Source organism: Oncorhynchus clarkii, chromosome 2 (assembly GCF_045791955.1).
Source record: "Oncorhynchus clarkii lewisi isolate Uvic-CL-2024 chromosome 2, UVic_Ocla_1.0, whole genome shotgun sequence".
NCBI classification, from domain to species: Eukaryota; Metazoa; Chordata; class Actinopteri; order Salmoniformes; family Salmonidae; genus Oncorhynchus; species Oncorhynchus clarkii.
Window position 1 is genome coordinate 7972542 of NC_092148.1, and position 21920 is coordinate 7994461.

The following is a 21920-nucleotide window of genomic DNA, read 5'->3' on the forward strand; positions in this document are numbered from 1 at the left end:
TGATCTAAAGTATTCATATTTAAGTTCAGACTGGTTGATGTTGGTAATGACTGTTTCCTCTGATAGGGGGAGCCAGGTCCTCTGGGGCAGAAAGGAGATGAAGGATCTTATGGATTACCTGGACAAAAGGTAACTCTGTCATACCCAGCACCTTAATTGTCTGTTCTGCATTATTTAATGTGTGAGTGACTTAAGTTTCTATTTGTCCTTCCTGTCCACAGGGAGAGATGGGAACACCTGGGGAGCCAGGGGTTCCTGGAGTGTCTGGAGCCAACGGAGCCAAGGTAATCAATCAATTTATTGCTTTATCAACTAATCAAATCAATCAATTAATCAATAATTTGATCATTCAATCATCCATCCATCTATCACACAGGATAGCTTTTCTGTGTGGCTGTATTGTTTCATCTGTGTCTGTAGGGGGAGCCTGGACCAATCGGAGGACCTGGAAATAAGGGTGACCAAGGAGACGAAGTAAAGTTGTGCCAGTTGTGATAAACGCCCAAATGTATAAGTGTATTTTTTATAGTTGAATGGAAAAATGATGCCATAACCAATAACATTTGGACATGACCTCAGGCACCTGTCCACCTTTCTGTGTTTTACAGGGGGACTTTGGACCGTCTGGAGCGCCAGGCACAGAGGTTTGGAACTCAGCTAGTTCTAGAATCAATACAACACCCGGACCAGGACGAACACTGTCCACATAATCTGACACAGGAAGACACATATCTTACTAGATCACTGAACATCAGGGTACCCCAACTGATGGCGCATGGGCCGAATTTGGCCCGGGGGTGGTTTTATTTGACCCCCCAAGTTTTCTAAAACATAAGTGACATCTGATTATGTTTTATTGTTGGACAACAGGAAATCAGCTCCAAGGGAATTTAAGAAATCTGTTCCCAAGTATTCACACGCATAATAGAGAGAAACGTGATTGAATACAAATGTAAGCAGGGCTTCTTGAGGTCAATTTGCTTTCTATTTGTAACTATGCTCCGGTCCACCCGACAATCTGCTCAAGAAATCTAGTTAATGATCCCTGCTCTACATTGACTAAATGGCTGAATTAAATAGTTGTATCAATGTAAAAGAAAACACATTAGTATATAATGAATCAAAAAAGTTGGTTTAGCTTTTGTAAACCCTTTATTTGATGTTTACATTATGGTAAAATGGCCTTGTTGACCGATGGGAAGTTGCTGTTTAGCTGAACAATGCTGTTCACATCCAAGCTGGTGACCTCTCTCTCTCTGTAACGACGTGTGCTGAGAGTCAGGAAGCAAGTTCAGGGAGTTTGTTGTTTAATAAATACATACAACTAAAAACAAAACAAGAAACACAAACAGCACACAGACATGAAATAGAAACAATGATGCCCGGGGAAGGAACCAAAGGGAGTGACATATATAGGGCAGGTAATAAAGGAAGTGATGGAGTCCAGGTGAGTCTGACGATGCGCAGGTGCGCATAATGGTGACAGGTGTGCGCCTTAACGAGCAGCCTGGTGACCTAGAGGCGGGAGCACACATGACACTCTCTCTCCCTCTCTCTTCCTATTTGTCTCTCTTAAGGGTGTAGGGGGAGAGAGGGGACTGAGAGGTGCTCCAGGAATAAGAGGTGGTCAAGGGGAGACGGGGGACACAGGCTCTGCTGGAGCACAGGGTCATGAAGGTCAGGCTGGAGACGTGGGTTCACAGGTGAGTGTCCCTCGGTCCTCTATTACTCTGTGTGATCACTTGTTCTTTCTTATATGGTTCCACCAACATCTTCTTGGGGAACAGGCTAGCTCTCTCATGGGCTATTGCTAAATATAGGTTGATGTTTTACCTCCAGTCATTGTCGCACCCCCTCTCTTAATTTCTTCCCCCTGAAAGGGTCTGAGTGGAGTGTCTGGGCTCAAAGGGTACAGAGGAGAGCCGGGACCTTACGGGCCTGCGGTACGATGGCCAGTCATTTAATGATTTCGATGATGACACAGCTGTACCACGTGGTAACACATGCAAACTACAATGCATGTTTTGACCAGGGTCTCTCCCCCCAGGGTGTTAAGGGCCCCAGGGGGCCTCCAGGAGCACCAGGAGATGCAGGGCCCATTGGGAAAAGGGTGAGTGTATTGAAGAGCTTATCTGATTTATCATGAGGCTAATATTCTGAATACACAATATTATATTGATTCTCTCTTCAGGGTGATGCTGGAACACAGGGAGAAGGCCAACCTGGATATCCAGGGTTCCAGGTCTGTATTTCTTCAGCAGTGAATTTCTGAGCAATAAGTAGGCATTCATGTTTTGATTCTTAGTTACAAGTATGATTTATCAACATTGTCTGGACAAATGTCCATGGACCTCATTTGCCTATTTCAGATTTTTCTTTCATCTTCTTACAGGGATACCCTGGTCTGAGAGGACCTGCAGGTTTAAAGGTCTGTCTGTCTGTCTGTCTATCTGTCTGTCTGGATACCCTGGTCTGAGAGGACCTGCAGGTTTAAAGGTCTGTCTGTCTGTCTGTCTGTCTGTCTGTCTGGATACCCTGGTCTGAGAGGACCTGCAGGTTTAAAGGTCTGTCTGTCTGGATACCCTGGTCTGAGAGGACCTGCAGGTTTAAAGGTCTGTCTGTCTGTCTCTCTTTCTGTCTCTCTCTATCTATATACCCTGGTCTGAGAGGACCTGCAGGTTTAAAGGTCTGTCTGTCTGTCTGTCTGGATACCCTGGTCTGAGAGGACCTGCAGGTTTAAACGTCTGTCTGTCTGTCTGTCTCTCTCTATCTATGTACCCAGGTCTGAGAGGACCTGCAGGTTTAAAGGTCTGTCTGTCTGTCTTTCTGTCTGTCTTTCTGTCTGTCTGTATACCCTGGTCTGAGAGGACCTGCAGGTTTAAAGTTCTGTCTGTCTATCTGTCTGTATGTCTGTCTGGATACCCTGGTCTGAGAGGACCTGCAGGTTTAAAGGTCTGTCTGTCTGTCTGTCTGTCTGGATACCCTGGTCTGAGAGGACCTGCAGGTTTATAGGTCTGTCTGTCTGTCTGGATACCCTGGTCTGAGAGGACCTGCAGTTTTAAAGGTCTGTCTGTCTGTCTGTCTGTCTGGATACCCTGGTCTGAGAGGACCTGCAGGTTTAAAGGTCTGTCTGTCTGTCTGTCTGTCTATCTATCTATATACCCAGGTCTGAGAGGACCTGCAGGTTTAAAGGTCTGTCTGTCTGTCTGTCTGTCTGTCTGGATACCCTGGTCTGAGAGGACCTGCAGGTTTAAAGGTCTGTCTGTCTGTCTGTCTGTCTGGATACCCTGGTCTGAGAGGACCTGCAGGTTTAAAGGTCTGTCTGTCTGTCTGTCTGTCTGTCTCTCTGGATACCCTGGTCTGAGACGACCTGCAGGTTTAAAGGTCTGTCTGTCAGTCTGTCTGGATACCCTGGTCTGTGAGGACCTGCAGGTTTAAAGGTCTGTCTGTCTGTCTCTATATCTCTCTCTATCTATATACCTAGGTCTGAGAGGACCTGCAGGTTTAAAGGTCTGTCTGTCTGTCTGGATACCCTGGTCTGAGAGGACCTGCAGGTTCAAAGGTCTGTCTGTCTGTCTCTATCTATATACCCTGGTCTGAGAGGACCTGCATGTTTAATGGTCTGTCTGTCTGTCTGGATACCCTGATCTGAGAGGACCTGCAGGTTTAAAGGTCTGTCTGTCTGTCTGGATACCCTGGTCTGAGAGGACCTGCAGGTTTAAAGGTCTGTCTGTCTGTCTGTCTGGATACCCTGGTGTGAGAGGACCTGCAGGTTTAAAGGTCTGTCTGTCTGTCTATCTACCCAGGTCTGAGAGGACCTGCAGGTTTAAATGTCTGTCTGTCTGGATACCCTGGTCTGAGAGGACCTGCAGTGTAACGATTTTCTTGAGGTGAAGGAGAGGCGGACCAAAACGCAGCATGGTGGTTATTCATGGTTCTTTAATATAGACACTATACATGAATAAACTAACAAAACAAGAAATGTGAAAAAACCTAAAACAGCCCTATCTGGTGCAAACACAGAGACAGGAACAATCACCCACAAAAACCCAACACCAAACAGGCTACCTAAATATGGTTCCCAATCAGAGACAATGACTAACACCTGCCTCTGATTGAGAACCATATCAGGCCAAACATAGAAATAGACAAACTAGACATGTAACATACAATGCCCACTCAGATCACACCCTGACCAACCAAAACATAGAAACATACAAAGCAAACTATGGTCAGGGTGTGACATGCAGGTTTAAAGGTCTGTCTGTCTGTCTATCTGTCTGTCTGTCTGTCTGTCTGTCTGTCTGTCTGTCTGTCTGTCTGTCTGTCTGTCTGTCTGTCTGTCTGATTCGGTGAGCGAGTTTATTAGCAAGTGCATCGGTGATGATGTACCCACTATTAAAACCTTCCCCAACCAGAAACCATGGATTGATGGCAGCATTCACGCAAAACTGAAAGCGCAAACCACTGCTTTTAATCATGGCAAGGCGACCGGAAACATGACCAAATACAAACAGTGTAGCTATTCCCTCCGCAAGGCAATCAAACAAGCTAAGCGCCAGTATAGAGACAAAGTGGAGTCGCAATTCAATGGCTTAGACATGAGACATATGTGGCAGGGTCTACAGTCAATCATGGATGACAAAAATAAAACCAGCCCCGGACACCGACGTCTTGCTCCCAGACAAACTAAACAACTTCTTTGCTCGCTTTGAGGAAAATACAGTGCCACTGACAAGGCCCGCTACCAAAATCTGATTGCTCTCCTTCACCGCAGCCAATGTGAGTAAAGCATTTAAACGTGTTAACCCCTGCAAGGCTGCTGGCCCAGATGGCATCCCTAGCCGTGTCCTCAGAGCATGCGCAGACCAGCTGGCTGGTGTGTTTACAGACATATTCAATCAATCCTTATCCCAATCTGCTGTTCCCATATGCTTCAAGAGGGCCACCATTATTCCTGTTCCCAAGAAAGTGAAGGTAACTGAGCTAAATTACTATCGCCCCGTAGCACTCACTTCCGTCATCATGAAGTGCTTTGAGAGACTAGTCAAGAATCATATCACCTCCACCCTACCTGACACCCTAGACCTACTTCAATTTGCTTACCACCCCAATAGATCCACAGACGACGCAATCACACTGCACACTGCCCTAACCCATCTGGACAAGAGGAATACCTATGTAAGAATGCTGTTCACCCAGGGTCTCGACCCCGCCCTGTGCAACTGGGTCCTGGACTTTCTGACGGGCCTCCCCCAGGGGGTTAGGGTAGGAAACAACATCTCCACCCCGCTGATCCTCAACACTTGGTAACCACAACGGTGCGTTCTCAGCCCTCTCCTGTACTCCCTGTTCACCCATGACTGCGTGGCCATACACACCTCTGACTCAATCATCAAGTTTGCAGACGACAGTGGTAGGCTTGATTACCAACAACGATGAGACGGCCTACAGGGAGGAGGTGAGGGCCCTCGGATTGTGGTGTCAGGAAAATAACCTCACACTCAACGTCCACAAAACAAAGGAGATGATTGTGGACTTTAGGAAACAGCAGAGGGAGCACCCCCCTATCCACATCGACGGGACAGTAGTGGAGAAGGTGGAAAGTTTTAAGTTCCTCTGCGTACACATCACAGACAAACTGAATTGGTCCACCCACACAGACAGCGTGGTGAAGAAGGCGCAACAGCGTGGCTGCTGCCAACATACTGACTCAAATCTATAGCCACTTTAATAATTAAAAATTAGATGTAATAAATGTATCACTAGTCACTTTAAACAATGCCACTTTATATAATGTTTACATACCCTACATTACTCATCTCAAATGTATATACTGTACTCTATATCTACTGCATCTTGCCTATGCCGTTTGGCCATCGCCCATCCATATGTTTATATGACATATTCTTATTCATTCCCTTACACTTGTGTGCATAAGGTAGTTATTGTGAAATTGTTGGATTACTTGTTAGATATTACTGCACGGTCGGAACTAGAAGCACAAGCCACTAACCGTCTCTGTCTCTCTGTCTCTCTGTCTCTCTCTCTCTCTCTCTCTCTCTTTCTTTCTCTCTATCTCTCATAGGGCATCAGGGGATTCACAGGGCTGAAGGGTGATGTCGGCCTGCCAGGTGATCGCGGTGATGATGTAAGTTGACCTTAGATTAAAGAGTTCAGCACTGTCCACTGCCACCTCTGCCATCTCCGTATGGTATAAGTTGCCTAGCCTAGCATAGCTAATACCTGTTTGCTCATTCATACTCCTTCCTTATTGATTCCACAGAACGACCAGCCAGGTCGGGGAGGACCCCAGGGGCCAAAAGGATACCCTGGTCTCACAGGAGAGAATGTAAGTTCCACAACAACATTGAGTTCACAGTAAATATTACAGAACCACAGCTCTGAATACATAGTTAACATATTTTTCGACTTTTATCATGACCTGTGCTGTATGAATATGTTAAGTAGTACCTACTAAGTACCAACGAAAATCTGCTATCTGACTCATGGCTTCATGTCCTTCCCTACAGGGATCACCAGGCCCAGTGGGCCATCCTGGGGCAGACGTGAGTAACTCTTAAATAATGGAGCAATTGTGGGTGATGGGAAGGAGCCAAAGTCCAACACACTTTTCATCACTGTGTGTGTGTAATGGGGGAGTGCAGGAATAAGAGTTGAGACTTGGATTGGGTTGGGACTTGGAGCTCGTAGGGATGGGCGAGTGTAGGGTGGGCTGGTTTGATGAGGTTGGTCAGAGGTAAAAAAGTGACCTCTGTTCCTCAGTCACAGTGTATTAAACTTTGTCATCGTGTTTTGTGTCAAACAGGTCAGCAGTCAACACTGGTTACACTGAATGACAACTGTGTATATTTCACTCACGTACATAACAGTCACAGACACACACACACATGTATGCACGCACACACACACACACATGTACGTGCGTACGTATGCACACACACACACACACGTATGCACGCACGCACACACACACACACATGCACGCATGCACGCACGCACGCACGCACACACACGCGCACGCATGTACGTACGCACGCACGCACACACACACATGTTCGCACGCACGCACGCACGCACACACACACACACACACACACACACACACACACATATTATATATATATATATATATGGAAATGGACAGTCACAAGATTCTCCTAAATCTCCCTGTAATGCATTTATCTTCCTGTCTCAGGAATGTGAGATCCTGGAGGTCATTCAGAAACTCTGCTGTAAGTATATCGAGTGCTCAAAATTCAGTCATACTGGTTATTTTCCAGATGAACATTGTGCTGTGCCGAACATGTTCCTTTAGTGAAACATAAGTTTACTCAACATAGATTTAGAAGACGTATCAGTGAGCCTGAACACAGTCCCAACCTCTACTGTTAGAAATGTACCCTGCACTAGTCATCTAAACATGTCTCCTTTAAAGATGACTAATACACAGTTTATCTTCCTAGCTAAACAGTTCATTTGAAGCATCATTTATCCTGGGTTGAGTTTGGGACAAACTTTGTGAAAGAGATGCAAACGAACACACACGCAATCACTTAAACACACACACGCAGGCAGGAAGGCACACACACACTCGAACACACTCACCTACACACACACACGCAATCACTTAAACACACACACGCAGGAAGGCACACACACACTCGAACACACTCACCTACACACACACAGGCAATCACTTAAACACACACACGCAGGCAGGAAGGCACACACACACTCTCGAACACACTCACCTACATACACACAGGCAATCACTTAAACACACACACGCAGGCAGGAAGGCACACACACACTCTCGAACACACTCACCTACATACACACAGGCAATCACTTAAACACACACACGCAGGCAGGAAGGCACGCACACACACACGAACACACTCACTTACTCACACAAATGCAATCACTTAAACACACACACGCAATCACTTAAACACACACACGCAGGCAGGCAGGAGCGCACACACACTCGAACACACTCACTTACACACACACATGCAATCACTTAAACACACACACGCAGGCACGCACACACACTCTAACACACTCACTTACACACACATATGCAATCACTTAAACACACACGCGCAGGCAGGCAGGCACGCACACACACTCGAACACACTCACTTACTCACACAAATGCAATCACTTAAACACACACACGCAATCACTTAAACACACACATGCAGGCAGGCACGCACACACACTCGAACACACTCACTTACACACACACACGCAATCACTTAAACACACACACGCAGGCAGGCAGGCACGCACACACACTCGAACACACTCACTTACACAAACACACGCAAACACTTAAACACACACACGCAGGCACGCACACACACTCGAACACACTCACCTACACACACACAGGCAATCACTTAAACACACACACGCAGGCAGGAAGGCACACACACACTCTCGAACACACTCACCTACACACACACACGCAAACACTTAAACACACACACGCAGGCACGCACACACACTCGAACACACTCACCTACACACACACAGGCAATCACTTAAACACACACACGCAGGCAGGAAGGCACACACACTCTCGAACACACTCACCTACACACACACACGCAATCACTTAAACACACACACGCAGGAAGGCACACACACACTCTCGAACACACTCACACACACACAGGCAATCACTTAAACACACACACGCAGGCAGGAAGGCACACACACACACTCGAACACACTCACCTACATACACATATGCAATCACTTAAACACACACACGCAATCACTTAAACACACACATGCAGGCAGGATGGCACGCACGCACACACACACGAACACACTCACTTACTCACACAAATGCAATCACTTAAACACACACACGCAATCACTTAAACACACACACGCAGGCAGGCAGGAGCGCACACACACTCGAACACACTCACTTACTCACACAAATGCAATCACTTAAACACACACGCGCAATCACTTAAACACACACACGCAGGCACGTACACACACTCTAACACACTCACTTACACACACATATGCAATCACTTAAACACACACGCGCAGGCAGGCAGGCACGCACACACACTCGAACACACTCACTTACACACACACACGCAATCATTTAAACACACACGCAGGCAGGCAGGCAGGCAGGCAGGCACGCACACACACTCGAACACACTCACTTACACAAACACACGCAATCACTTAAACACACACACGCAGGCACGCACACACACTCGAACACACTCACTTACACACACATATGCAATCACTTAAACACACACGAGCAGGCAGGCAGGCACGCACACTCGAACACACTCACTTACACACACATATGCAGGCACACACACAGACTCAGGGACACACGAATTGTGGCGGCAGCTGTGGATGTAATGTAGCTATAAGAACTCTGTAGTTCAGTGCTTGTTGTGTATGTTTGGAATGCAAGTGTTTTTAAAGTTTTTTACAATTGCTAAAAAGCATTTACTTATACTTAAGATTATTAACTCTTAAGACAGCAACACACCTACATCACACAATTAGCCAAATAGTACATTTTCTGCTCAAAACAACATTTTGTTCATTAAATACCAACTCTACATTTCAAAATGCAAAAAAACCTTTCTCTACTGTACATACACTAACTCTATCAAAGCACGGCAAACCCGACTCAATACAGTATCTAATCATTCTGTCAAAACACATGTTTTCTATCCAAGAGGAACGTATAGTCAATCAGAACACAATGACTTTCAAAATACTAACAGTTAATGGCATTACAAAAACTGTATTACTTTTCATGTTTCAGTTCTACCTGCAGACATTAGACAATATGAAATCCATTGTTTTTATCATTCAGTTTCCTCTTACTGTAAACCACTCTACATGTTTTGGTTGAGTGTCGATTGTGTGCATTTTTGGCAACATACTATCTAAAAGTGAATGAGTTATCTTTACTTCATAGAATGTAAAGTAGAAAAAAATAGTAAGTGACAGAATTGCTGCAGTAAAAGCTTTATTAGCAACATGAAATTACTACCAGTGATCAACAACACATCCAACATACATGACCTTTGGTTCAACAACACATCCAACATACATGGCCTTTGGTTCAACAACACATCCAACATACATGGCCTTTGGTTCAACAACACATCCAACATACATGACCTTTGGATCAACAACACTTCCAACACACATGGCCTTTGGTTCAACAACACATCCAACATACATGGCCTTTGGTTCAACAACACATCCAACATACATGGCCTTTGGTTCAACAACACCTCCAACATACATGGCCTTTGGTTCAACAACACATCCAACATACATGGCCTTTGGTTCAACAACACATCCAACATACATGGCCTTTGGTTCAACAACACATCCAACATACATGGCCTTTGGTTCAACAACACATCCAACATACATGGCCTTTGGTTCAACAACACATCCAACATACATGGCCTTTGGTTCAACAACACATCCAACATACATGGCCTTTGGTTCAACAACACATCCAACATACATGGCCTTTGGTTCAACAACACATCCAACATACATGGCCTTTGGTTCAACAACACATCCAACATACATGGCCTTTGGTTCAACAACACATCCAACATACATGGCCTTTGGTTCAACAACACATCCAACATACATGGCCTTTGGTTCAACAACACATCCAACATACATGGCCTTTGGTTCAACAACACATCCAACATACATGGCCTTTGGTTCAACAACACATCCAACATACATGGCCTTTGGTTCAACAACACATCCAACATACATGGCCTTTGGTTCAACAACACATCCAACATACATGGCCTTTGGTTCAACAACACATCCAACATACATGGCCTTTGGTTCAACAACACATCCAACATACATGGCCTTTGGTTCAACAACACATTCAACATACAATGCCCCGTTCTGTTCTAATCTATACCATCTTCAGCATTTAGACACATGTTCTCGTCCACATCACATCTTATGTCATCTCTCGCTATGCACCTTGGATAGTAACGCTTGGCCTGCCTTATCCACCCCTGGCAGTCTTCAGCTGAGAAGTCTCTGTACCTTGGATAGAAACGCTTGTCATGCCTCATCCACCCCTGGCAGTCTTCAGCTGAGAAGTCTCTGCAGCCAGCATCCATTGCATCCAGGAGGGACATTTGGTCACTTCAATTTGTAATTTTTTTATTTAACCTTTATTTAACTAGGCAAGTCAGTTAAGAACAAATTCTTATTTACAATGACGGCCAACCAAAAGGCAAAAGGCCTCCTGCGGGGACGGGGGCTGGGATTAACAAACACATCACGACGAGACAACACTACATAAAGAGAGCCCTAAGACAACAACATAGCAAGGCAGCAACAAAAATGCTATTGGGCACAGACAACAGCACAAAGGGCAAGGAGGTAGAGACAACAATACATCACGCAAAGCAGCCACAACTGTCAGTAAGAGTGTCCATGACTGAGTCTTTGAATGAAGATACTGTCCCGTTTGAGTGTTTGTTGCAGCTCGTTCCAGTCGCTAGTTGCAGCGAACTGAAAAGACGAGGGACCCAGGGATGTGTGTGCTTTGGGGACCTTTAACATAATGTGACTGTCAGAACGGGGGTTGTATGTGGAGGATGAGGGCTGCAGTAGATATTTCAGATAGGAGGGAGTGAGGTCCAAGAGGGTTTTATGAACAAGCATCAACCAGTGGGTCTTGCGACGGGTATACAGAGATGACCAGTTTACAGAGGAGTATAGAGTGCAGTGATGTGTCCTATAAGGAGCATTGGTGGCAAATCTGATGGCCGAATGGTAAAGCACATCTAGCCACTCGAGAGCACCCTTACCTGCCGATCTATAAATGATGTCTCCGTAATCTAGCATGGGTTGGATGGTCATCTGAGTCAGGGTTAGTTTGGGTGAAAGATGAGTGATTACGATAGAGGAAACCAAGTCTAGATTGAACTTTAGTCTGCAGCTTTGATATGTGCTGAGAGAAGGACAATGTACCGTCTAGCCATACTCCCAAGTACTTGTATGAGGTAACTACCTCAAGCTCTAAACCCTCAGAGGTAGTAATCACACCTGTGGGGAGACGGGCATTCTTCTTACCAAACCACATGCCCTTTGTTTGGAGGTGTTCAGAACCAGGTTAATGTTGGAGAAATCTTGTTGGACACTAAGAAAGCTTTGTTGTAGAGCATTTAACACAAAATCTGGGGAGGGGCCAGCTGAGTATAAGACTGTATCATCTGCATAGAAATGGATGAGAGAGCTTCCTACTGCCTGAGCTATGTTGTTGATGTAAATTGAGAAGAGCGTGGGGCCTAGGATTGAGCCTTGGGGTACTTCCTTGGTGACAGACAGTGGCTGAGACAGCAGATTTTCTGACTTTATACACTGCACTCTTTGAGAGAGATAGTTAGTAAACCAGGCCAAAGACCCCTCAGAGACACCAATACTCCCAAGAATGGAATGGTCTACCATATCAAAGCTTTGGCCTAGTCAATAAAAATAGCATTACAACATTGCTTAGAATCAAGGGCAATGGTGGCATCATTGAGGACCTTTAATGTTACAGTGATACATCCATAACCTGAGCAGAAACCAGATTGCATACCTGAGAGAATAATATAGACATCAAGAAAGTCAGTCAGTTGATTATTGACAAGTTTTTCCAACACTTTTGATAAACAGGGCAAAATAGAAATATGCCTATAACAGTTAGGATCAGCTTGATCTCCCCTTTAAATAAAGAACAAACCATAGCTGCCTTCCAAGCAAGGGGATCCTCCCCAGAAAGGTTAAAAAGGTTGGAGATAGGCTTGGCGATGATAGAGGTAGCAACTTAAAATAAGAAAGGGTCTAAACCATCTGACCTAGGTGTTTTTTTTAGGTCAAGTTTCAGGAGCTTCTTTAGCACCTTTGACTCAGTGACTGCCTGCAGGGAGAAACTTTGTTGCAGGGCAGAGGAAAAAGAGGGCGAAGCATCGGGGATAGCCACATTAGAAGGGGTGGGAGATGAGGAAATGTTGGACGGGCAAGGAGGCGTGGCTGAGTCAAATAGGAATCCCGACCTAACGAAGTGGTGATTAAAGAGCTCAGCCATGTGCTTCTTGTCAGTAACAACCATATCATAAACTTTAAGGAACATGGGCAGTTGTGAGGAGGAGGGTTTATTCTCCAGGTCTTTAACCGTTTTCCAGAACTTTTTGGGGCTAGACCCACAGAGAGAGAACTGCTCCTTAAAGTAACTAACGTTGGCCTTCCGGATAGCCTGAGTGCACTTATTTCTCATTTGCTTGAATGAGTATGTGTGTTCCGAGCCTTTCACCAAATGCAATTCTTGAGGTGGAGTAACTCTGCAAGATCACGGTCATGTGGCCATTGATCATACACTTTCCACCTCCAGGCAGAAAATAATTTCTCAGTGTTTCCTCCCTCCTGTTCCCTTTCTGCTTCTGGCACCAGTTGTTTGTGGAGGTCATCTAAAAACAGAAGAAGGAGCTCAGTGTTGTAGGGACCAATATGGCATTTCTGCAGGACCGAACCAGAGAGATTGCAGGACACATTGTGATATTTGCTCCTCTCTGACCCGGGACATCAACGGTGGCCCTTTTCCCGATGACCTTTCTTCCCCACAGACGTGTTTTTCCCAGGTTAAACCCTGCCTCGTCTACATAAATTACGTTCATTTCTGGCATATAGTGTGCAAGCATTTATAAATAAGACAAGAAAGATCCCTCATTATGGTATTGGGTAAGCTTGTATGTAAAGAAAGTGTAAGCATTTTAGAAATGTGTTAATTGACTGAATATTCTGTGAAAACAACATGAATTGTGTTATTGGTATGGTCCACAACAGACAGATGTTGTGCTAATCGTGTTTAGAGTTTTGAAAATGTGACTACAGATTGGACAAAAGGATTTTAGTGATAGTAAAAAAAAAAAAACTATAAATGATGGGGCTGTGATTAAGATATGAATCAGGGTGGATCTTGATGTAATGTCTTTGTTTTTCTCTTGTAGCATGCTGTGGTAAGTTCCTGGACCATACAAAGTTTTAGCGCTTAACAGTTACACATGGCATTATTTTACATCCTTGCATGACCTTCAGTTTCAATTTTCAAGATTCAATTTCACTCTGTATGCCAGTGAGAGACTCTGAGAGGCACCAAATTACATCCACAGCATGTATTGTAAATAGTCACATAGATATACAGATGTACGATTTTAATTTGAGACAGTTTGCTACAGCAAGGAAATAATCCTGCAGCAACAGGGAATGTGAATTAATATGTGGATTATAGTTAACTGGGATTTTTTTGTAGGAGTTGATACATTTTTCATTAGGGCAAATCAAGTCTGACATTCTAAAGTGTAAATTACAAACTTTAGAAGCTTTTTTAAACCTCGGACACACTACAAGTTTGCATTTCCTGCTGTGCAGGACATTTTTCAGCAACAAAAGAGTGATCAAATAAAGATCCTTCATCTGTACTATTCATATGGTGTATGATGCTCAGAATATATCATGATATTATTATAATGACAATGTAACTGGCATTCACAGTGTGTGAGTGTGGTCCGGTGAAGCTACTCTTTGTACTGGACAGTTCAGAGAGTGTTGGGCTGCAGAACTTCACCCTGGAAAAAGAGTTTATAATTCGAATCATCAACAAGATTACCAAGTTCAGCAAAGACAAGGTGGGTGAACATTTGTCCTGACTTCCCTGGGTGAGAGAGGGGCCTTAACTAAATGTTGTTTCTCTGTGTGTGTTTCTGTTTGCAGAAGGAGCTAGGATCACGAGTGGGTGTAGTTCAGTACAGCCATGACGGCACCCAGGAGCTGGTATCTATGGAGGACCCCAAGATCACCACAGTAGCACAGCTCAAAAGGTCCGACCAGATAAGAGTCAAAAGTCCAAAGTACAGCAGTTACCTGATATCAGTTGACTGACTGACTGACTAACTGTTGTGTTTGATGTCCCATACTTGCAGCTCGGTGAGAAACATGCGCTGGATTGCCGGTGGTACGTACACGGGAGAGGCGCTGGATTTCGCCCGGCAGGCATTCGGCAGCTCCCAGCTGGACCGAAAGGTGGCCATAGTCTTGACAGACGGACGGTCGGACACCCGCCGGGACGCCAAACCGCTGTCCTCCCTCTGCTCTGTGCCCAATATAAGGGTGAGGGATGTCAATGGGACTGGGCAATGGGATGGGGGAGAGTGGGCTGAAGGACATGTATAGGTTGGGGGTGAAGAGATGATGTCAGGACCAAGGGTTCATTTCATTAGACATAAAGAGAACCATCTCTCTCTCCTCCAAGTCTGCCATTTTGTGGCAAAGCCTCAGTATGTCCTCCATCTTGGCTCCTCAGGTGGTGGGCATTGGCATAGGTGACATCTTCAGACGGGCGTCCTACGCCACCATGCTGGAGGAGATCACCTGTCTGGGCACAGCCTCACCTGGACTCTACCTGAAGATTACAGACCACGTGCAACTGCTGGAGGACTCCTTCTTCAACAACGTTACTGGCTATATCTGCCAAGGTAGACTGTGTACAGGCTAGCTCTAATTTACAATATCTGGAGCTAGCTACATCTGCTAAGGTAGTCTATGTACAGGCTAGCCCTAATTTACAATATCAGGAGCTAGCTACATGCTATGTTCCTATGCTCTCAACTAAGGTCTGGGTTGTGTTTACAGATAAGAAATGTCCTGATTACACCTGTCCAGGTAAGACTGCTCCTCTCCCTTGTTTTTATGGTCACAGTTTCCTATACATTACAATACATTAATTTTTTTAGCATTCAGCCTAGTACTGCAATTTAAAGATTTAGTGGAATGTATGTAAATGTATCTGAACCCCAACTGCTGTTCTAAAATAGTCTACTCTTCCTCCAGCCAACTTCCAGGAAGCTACAGACATAGTCTTCATGTTGGACGGCTCCTCCAGTGTGGGCCAGGCCAACTTCTACAGAGCCAGAGAGTTTGTTGAGAACATGGCCGCCAGACTGCTGTCACAGGACCGGGGAGGGCTGCTCCGCCTGTCCGTCATGCAGTACAGCGATGGGCAGCAGCAGAGAGTGGAGGTGCCCTTCACTGCTAGGGTTGAGGATGTGCTAACGGGGCTAGCAGCTACGCTCTACATGGACGGGGCCACCGACTTACCGGCTGCCCTGGCCTTCCTGACCTCCACCCTCCAGAGGGAGGGCCGCTCTGCTGTCCCCAGGAAAGTGGTGGTATTCACGGACGGCAGGTCTGTGGCCTCTGCCCGGGCTGCTATCCCCAGAGCCGCCGCCGCCGCTCTGGCAGAGAACACACAGCTGCTGGCCGTCACTGTGGGCGAGGGCTTTGACGAGGCGGGCGTGTGCCAGCTGGTGACGGGACAGGCGAACGGGTTTGATTACCGCGTCGTGGATAGTCGTGTCCACCGAGTGGCGCTGTACAGTGACCTGGCCAGACGGGTGGTCATGCAGAGCCTGGCTAGAAAGCTCTCTAAAGCTCTCTGAAGCTCTCCAAAGCTCTCAGAAGTTCTCTAAAGCTCTCTGAAGCTCTCCAGCTCTTCTGAAGCTCTGTAAAGCTCTCTCTGTTCTCTAAGCCCTGCTAAAAAGCTCTTAAAGACCTCCCTACTACTGAACTGTCTATGAATTGTCATGTTGTGCCATGTATTAGGCCATTAAGAAATTAGATAGATATGGTGCACATTTTATACTTTTGTGTTTTCCTTATGCCTTTGAGGGCCTCCTGCTTTTCATGTGAAATAAAATGAATATGTTTGTCATAAGAAGCACTTGGGTAGATGAATAAACGTTACGCTGTAAGTTTGATGATAAGATGAACAGTTTTCTTTTGCTCAAATTTTCTGGAGGTCTTGACAAATAAAATATTGGACAAACTAACTAGCTAATTCTGAATACAATACAATCTATTATTTTCAAATATATGCAGGGCCATTTAGTTAAAGAATTACCCAGACATGCCAATAAAATGCACTAGAGGGCAGTGTTGGAGTGTTGAGAAAAGAGGGCTGAGTAGAGGAGCTCTAACACACACTTAGAAAATACTGCTATTCTGTTCTACATAGTGATTAGTGATAGTTTGCAACGTTCGTTATAAGGATCGGACCAAGGCGCAGCGTGAATAGAGTTCCACATATATGTAATCAACTGAAACTCACCGAAACAAAACAACAAATAACCAACCGAACCGCTACTAGTGTGCACACAGGCACCTAATTGTAGACAAGATCCCACAAACACCAAAGGGAAATGGCTACCTAAATATGATCCTCAATCAGAGACAATGATAAACAGCTGCCGCTGATTGGGAACCATATCAGGCCACCATAGACATACAAATCACCTAGACCTACAAAAACCCTAGACATACAAAAACTAGCGTACCCTCCCTAGTCACACCCTGACCTAACCAAAATATAAACAAAACAGAGATATCTCAGGTCAGGGCAGGACATAGTTGTTGTAGAAGGACCTTTTACAGATCGGTCCAAAAAGACACTAGGCTTCCCCTTGTACTCCGTACTTATCTGAGGGTGTTGGGCTACTGGCCTCTGGATGTACCCAACTTCAGCACCATGGACAGAGTTAGAAATTCAGCTGTTTGAAATCCCAGATGCCAATCAGTGTACTCATTCATTCCCTTATGAAATAGCATGTATTTAGTATATCTGGCTCCAACTGTACTCTGAGAATAATAAGAAGCAGGGATCATGAAAACGTTTTATTTTATATAGCTATGTTTTGTTACTGTGAAAATGAATCTGTAATGAAAAAAGGGATAATGATCTCAGTGACTGTAATGATCAGTGGGTTCCTCTATCTCAGAAAGCCACTTCTGAATCTCACTGCTCTTCTTCTCTGTCTCCTCACTGCTCTTGTTCCTCAGCTCCTCACTGCTCTTCTTCTCTGTCTCCTCACTGCTCTTGTTCCTCAGCTCCTCTGCCACCCTATTTCCTGCTGAGAAGCGATTGACTCTCTTGGCTGTGGTCTCCAGAGAGATCACCTGTATCCTCTTCATGTCGTTCCTGCAGCGCAGCTCCTTCAGCTTCCTGTAGTAGACCCTGCAGCTGAAGCCCTCCATAAAGCCCAGGGTGATGTGTGTCTGCAGAGAGGACAGGCTGGGGTAGTACCACAAGCAGCTGGCACACTTATACAGCAGTTCCCCATTGAACTTCTCCAGGGCAGAGGAGGCTCTGAGGAAGCAGAAGTCCAGGCGGTCTGTGTACGACGGCTCCTTGGGCTCCACTGACCTACTGCCTCCCTTCCTCGCCGTGTGTCTGTAGGAGATGTCTGCTGGCTTCAGGGGAGGGCAGAGAGTGTAAGGTGTTTTGGAGCCAAGTATACTAGGGGGTTCTGCTGCTCTTAATGCCTGAGCATGAAAAGGACTCCACTGGGTACCTGGTGTTAGAGAAAGAATAGGGTCCTGCTGTCACGCTATGGCAATCCTCATTCATATTTACTGTAAATCAAATGGGATGTACAGTGCCTTGCGAAAGTATTCGGCCCCCTTGAACTTTGCGACCTTTTGCCACATTTCAGGCTTCAAACATAAAGATATAAAACTGTATTTTTTTGTGAAGAATCAACAACAAGTGGGACACAATCATGAAGTGGAACGACATTTATTGGATATTTCAAACTTTTTTAACAAATCAAAAACTGAAAAAATTGGGTGTGCAAAATTATTCAGCCCCTTTACTTTCAGTGCAGCAAACTCTCTCCAGAAGTTCAGTGAGGATCTCTGAATGATCCAATGTTGACCTAAATGACTAATGATGATAAATACAATCCACCTGTGTGTAATCAAGTCTCCGTATAAATGCACCTGCACTGTGATAGTCTCAGAGGTCCGTTAAAAGCGCAGAGAGCATCATGAAGAACAAGGAACACACCAGGCAGGTCCGAGATACTGTTGTGAAGAAGTTTAAAGCCGGATTTGGATACAAAAAGATTTCCCAAGCTTTAAACATCCCAATGAGCACTGTGCAAGCGATAATATTGAAATGGAAGGAGTATCAGACCACTGCAAATCTACCAAGACCTGGCCGTCCCTGAACTTTCAGCTCATACAAGGAGAAGACTGATCAGAGATGCAGCCAAGAGGCCCATGATCATTCTGGATGAACTGCAGAGATCTACAGCTGAGGTAGGAGACTCTGTCCATAGGACAACAATCAGTCGTATATTGCACAAATTTTCTTCAGCAGGGACAGGGAAGATGGTTAAAATTGATGGGAAGATGGATGGAGCCAAATACAGGACCATTCTGGAAGAGAACCTGATGGAGTCACACAAAAGGATATATTCCGTTATCTAACCCAGAAACACAGAACAGAACATCAAATCAATTGTTGTTGATGTAACACTGACAGCTTGGTTTACTTTCCAAGATTATTCAGGTTAAAATAGGACAGCCTGTTCACAACCCTATTGGTTTGGTGTGGGGGTTGTTTCAGACCCTAATCCACAGTCTAGAGTATAGATTATGGCTGTAGGCAGGAATCATGTACTGGTGACATCCTTAAGAAGCAGTGGGCTGAGATGTCATTTATTTAATCGCCCCCCTGGCTCCACCCATATGTAGGATGACAGAGCGTTTTGTGTTAGAGGGACTGTCACACATTGTGACTCTTGTGAAGAAGAACAGAAACAGCACAGCATGGCAGCCTTTGTCTCGGTGAGTTCCTCTCTTCCAGGCATTTACACAACTTTGTTGACTCAATGCTTTGATACAACATTGTTTGTGAGTTGATCATTTGGGAGTGTGGTAGCAGATTGTTGAATTGTGCTAGGTAAAGAATGTATACTTTGTTTTATCGTTTCCATGGTAAATTTAAGGAATGTCTGATAGAGAGGGGAATCATTTAGGGCTAGTCTTATAATTTAGCGATGTCTTTCTCTTTCCAGAGACAACATATTACTGTAGGCTACTGTAACAGTTTCTGAATGTATCATGCTTATCCTTGCTTAATTTATGTGTGACACAAATACTATGCATAGAACCAAAACATAGTTATTATAAAAACATAAGTTATTGTCGCTACTATTTTTTATAAACTAAGCAGAGAAAGAGTGAAACACTGTTCTCCATAGAAATGTCATAAGAAAATTTGTGGGCAACATAATGTGATGATAGCCTTTAATCCAGTGTGCACCATACAATAGATTCAATGTACTTACTATGTTGTCCCACCTAGCTATCTTAAGATGAATGTACTATCTGTAAGTCACTCTGGATGACAGTCTGCTAAATTATTAACTTGTAAAATAAATAAATAGTTCTGGTTTAGAAGTGGGGCTATGATGCGCTTGATGCTCTCCAGACTCTAGAGAGCTGTCCTGATATCCTATTGGAGGGAAGTAATTGACAGTGGGCTAGGGCCAACATGTGTGTTATCACATCTGAATTTAGCCTTGTGTTCTTTATGGAGAGAGGCCTCTTGGTTTTCTTTTAACCAGGTCTACATGACTTTCATTATTACAGGGAGTAGCGTGGCCTGGTTTGAATGATTTGTTTATCATCCTTACTCACTTACTTTCCTCAACGTCCTTCTTTGAATCTCTTTGGGAATTGTCTCAGCATGTCTGTAACGTTGAATAGCTAACCCCTATGGCAGTGTCTTTTACATTGACCTCTGCCCTTATTTTACCTCTTTCTCAGTTGGCCACGTGTCACCACTGCAGCATATCTTCCAGACATGGCCTTGTCTACAGGGAGTCCATGGCAGCTCTATCCAGGAACGTCATGGCTCCCAGTTACACCAGGAGGCATAGTTCACAGGCTAGAACCCTGCCACTGCGAGCTAGGGGAAGACTCATCACCCAAAGGCCTGTCGGAGAGGCCAAGAATCGGCCTAGAGCTCCAAGGTAAACATCTTACTCTATTACCTAGTAATATACAGATGTTTGGAGTTAATGGCGCATATTTTGAATTGTTGAATGTAATAGAACTCATTTACAGTGTATCTTTAATATCACCATTTTTTTGTCCGCCATTAAAATGACATCAAACCTTTAAACTCTCTCTTCACAGGCCCAATCCTCCAGAGTTCATTGCCATATCTTCCTCCAAGCTGGCCGGTGTGAAACATTTTGTATTTGTCCACCTAAGGAAGCTCTTTTCATTGGGTGACACCCAGAGGCGCAGAAAGAGTGGCCTGAAACATTTCTCCTGAAGTATTGCAAATATCATTTGATGGTAAACATCAATGGGCTTGATGATCCACAAGGTGGCGCTCCAGTAATTCAGTAGGAAGAATCAGTGATAGAGGAGTCAGCAGGAAGATGCTCACTTGTCAAGGCTAAGACATGCAGGTACTCAGACCTCCCTCACCTGAGAGATTGAAGAATGGTGACTGCAGGCCTATACCTTTGGCAGGAGTCTCTATGGCGACCAGTAGCCATGTGGGTGAGATGGTTCTGGGTGGAATGCAAGGCAATATTTTTGCAACACTTTTGAGCTTTCTACATATTTATTGTTCTGAGGTATGATGTGCAAAATCAGACATACTATTTAATTTAGTCACATGGTACAGCACTTGTATCAGTATCAACTTTTAATGTGATTAGGTTTTTGAAATATAATTGAAAGTCTGTAGAGTCATATGATATTGTTGCCTCCAGCTCAGGCCAAGCCATTGCATATCCTGTTTAACAGTAAATTGTATTGGATCAAGTGTGAGCTTAATGACTGTATTATTGTTGTCAAATGTTTAATGCAATGTTATAAACATGTACAGCAGTATAATATACTCGCTTGTTTAGAAATAATATACAGAAACGAATCTAATAAAAGCTTAAATGCTATTTGGGTAAAAATATGTTTTTAAATGTTTCACGTTTTGTTTC

The 21920-nt window shown here is 44.6% G+C and overlaps 1 protein-coding gene across 1 annotated transcript in view; it reads left to right on the forward strand.

Moving 5' to 3' along the window:
* LOC139420353 (collagen alpha-1(VI) chain-like) overlaps positions 1 to 16578 on the forward strand; it is a 38958-nt gene extending 22380 nt beyond the window's left edge. Inside the window, exons 16-35 of the mRNA XM_071170364.1 lie at positions 67 to 129; positions 222 to 284; positions 421 to 474; positions 609 to 644; positions 1578 to 1703; positions 1881 to 1943; positions 2048 to 2110; positions 2192 to 2242; positions 2393 to 2428; positions 6089 to 6151; positions 6287 to 6352; positions 6534 to 6569; positions 7220 to 7256; positions 14076 to 14084; positions 14620 to 14753; positions 14839 to 14945; positions 15048 to 15234; positions 15428 to 15599; positions 15757 to 15786; positions 15955 to 16578. Of these exons, the coding sequence (XP_071026465.1) occupies positions 67 to 129; positions 222 to 284; positions 421 to 474; positions 609 to 644; positions 1578 to 1703; positions 1881 to 1943; positions 2048 to 2110; positions 2192 to 2242; positions 2393 to 2428; positions 6089 to 6151; positions 6287 to 6352; positions 6534 to 6569; positions 7220 to 7256; positions 14076 to 14084; positions 14620 to 14753; positions 14839 to 14945; positions 15048 to 15234; positions 15428 to 15599; positions 15757 to 15786; positions 15955 to 16562 (2004 nt within the window). The 3' untranslated portion in view covers positions 16563 to 16578. The remainder of the gene's footprint in view (positions 1 to 66; positions 130 to 221; positions 285 to 420; positions 475 to 608; positions 645 to 1577; positions 1704 to 1880; positions 1944 to 2047; positions 2111 to 2191; positions 2243 to 2392; positions 2429 to 6088; positions 6152 to 6286; positions 6353 to 6533; positions 6570 to 7219; positions 7257 to 14075; positions 14085 to 14619; positions 14754 to 14838; positions 14946 to 15047; positions 15235 to 15427; positions 15600 to 15756; positions 15787 to 15954) is intronic.
* Positions 16579 to 21920: the final 5342 nt, after the last annotated feature.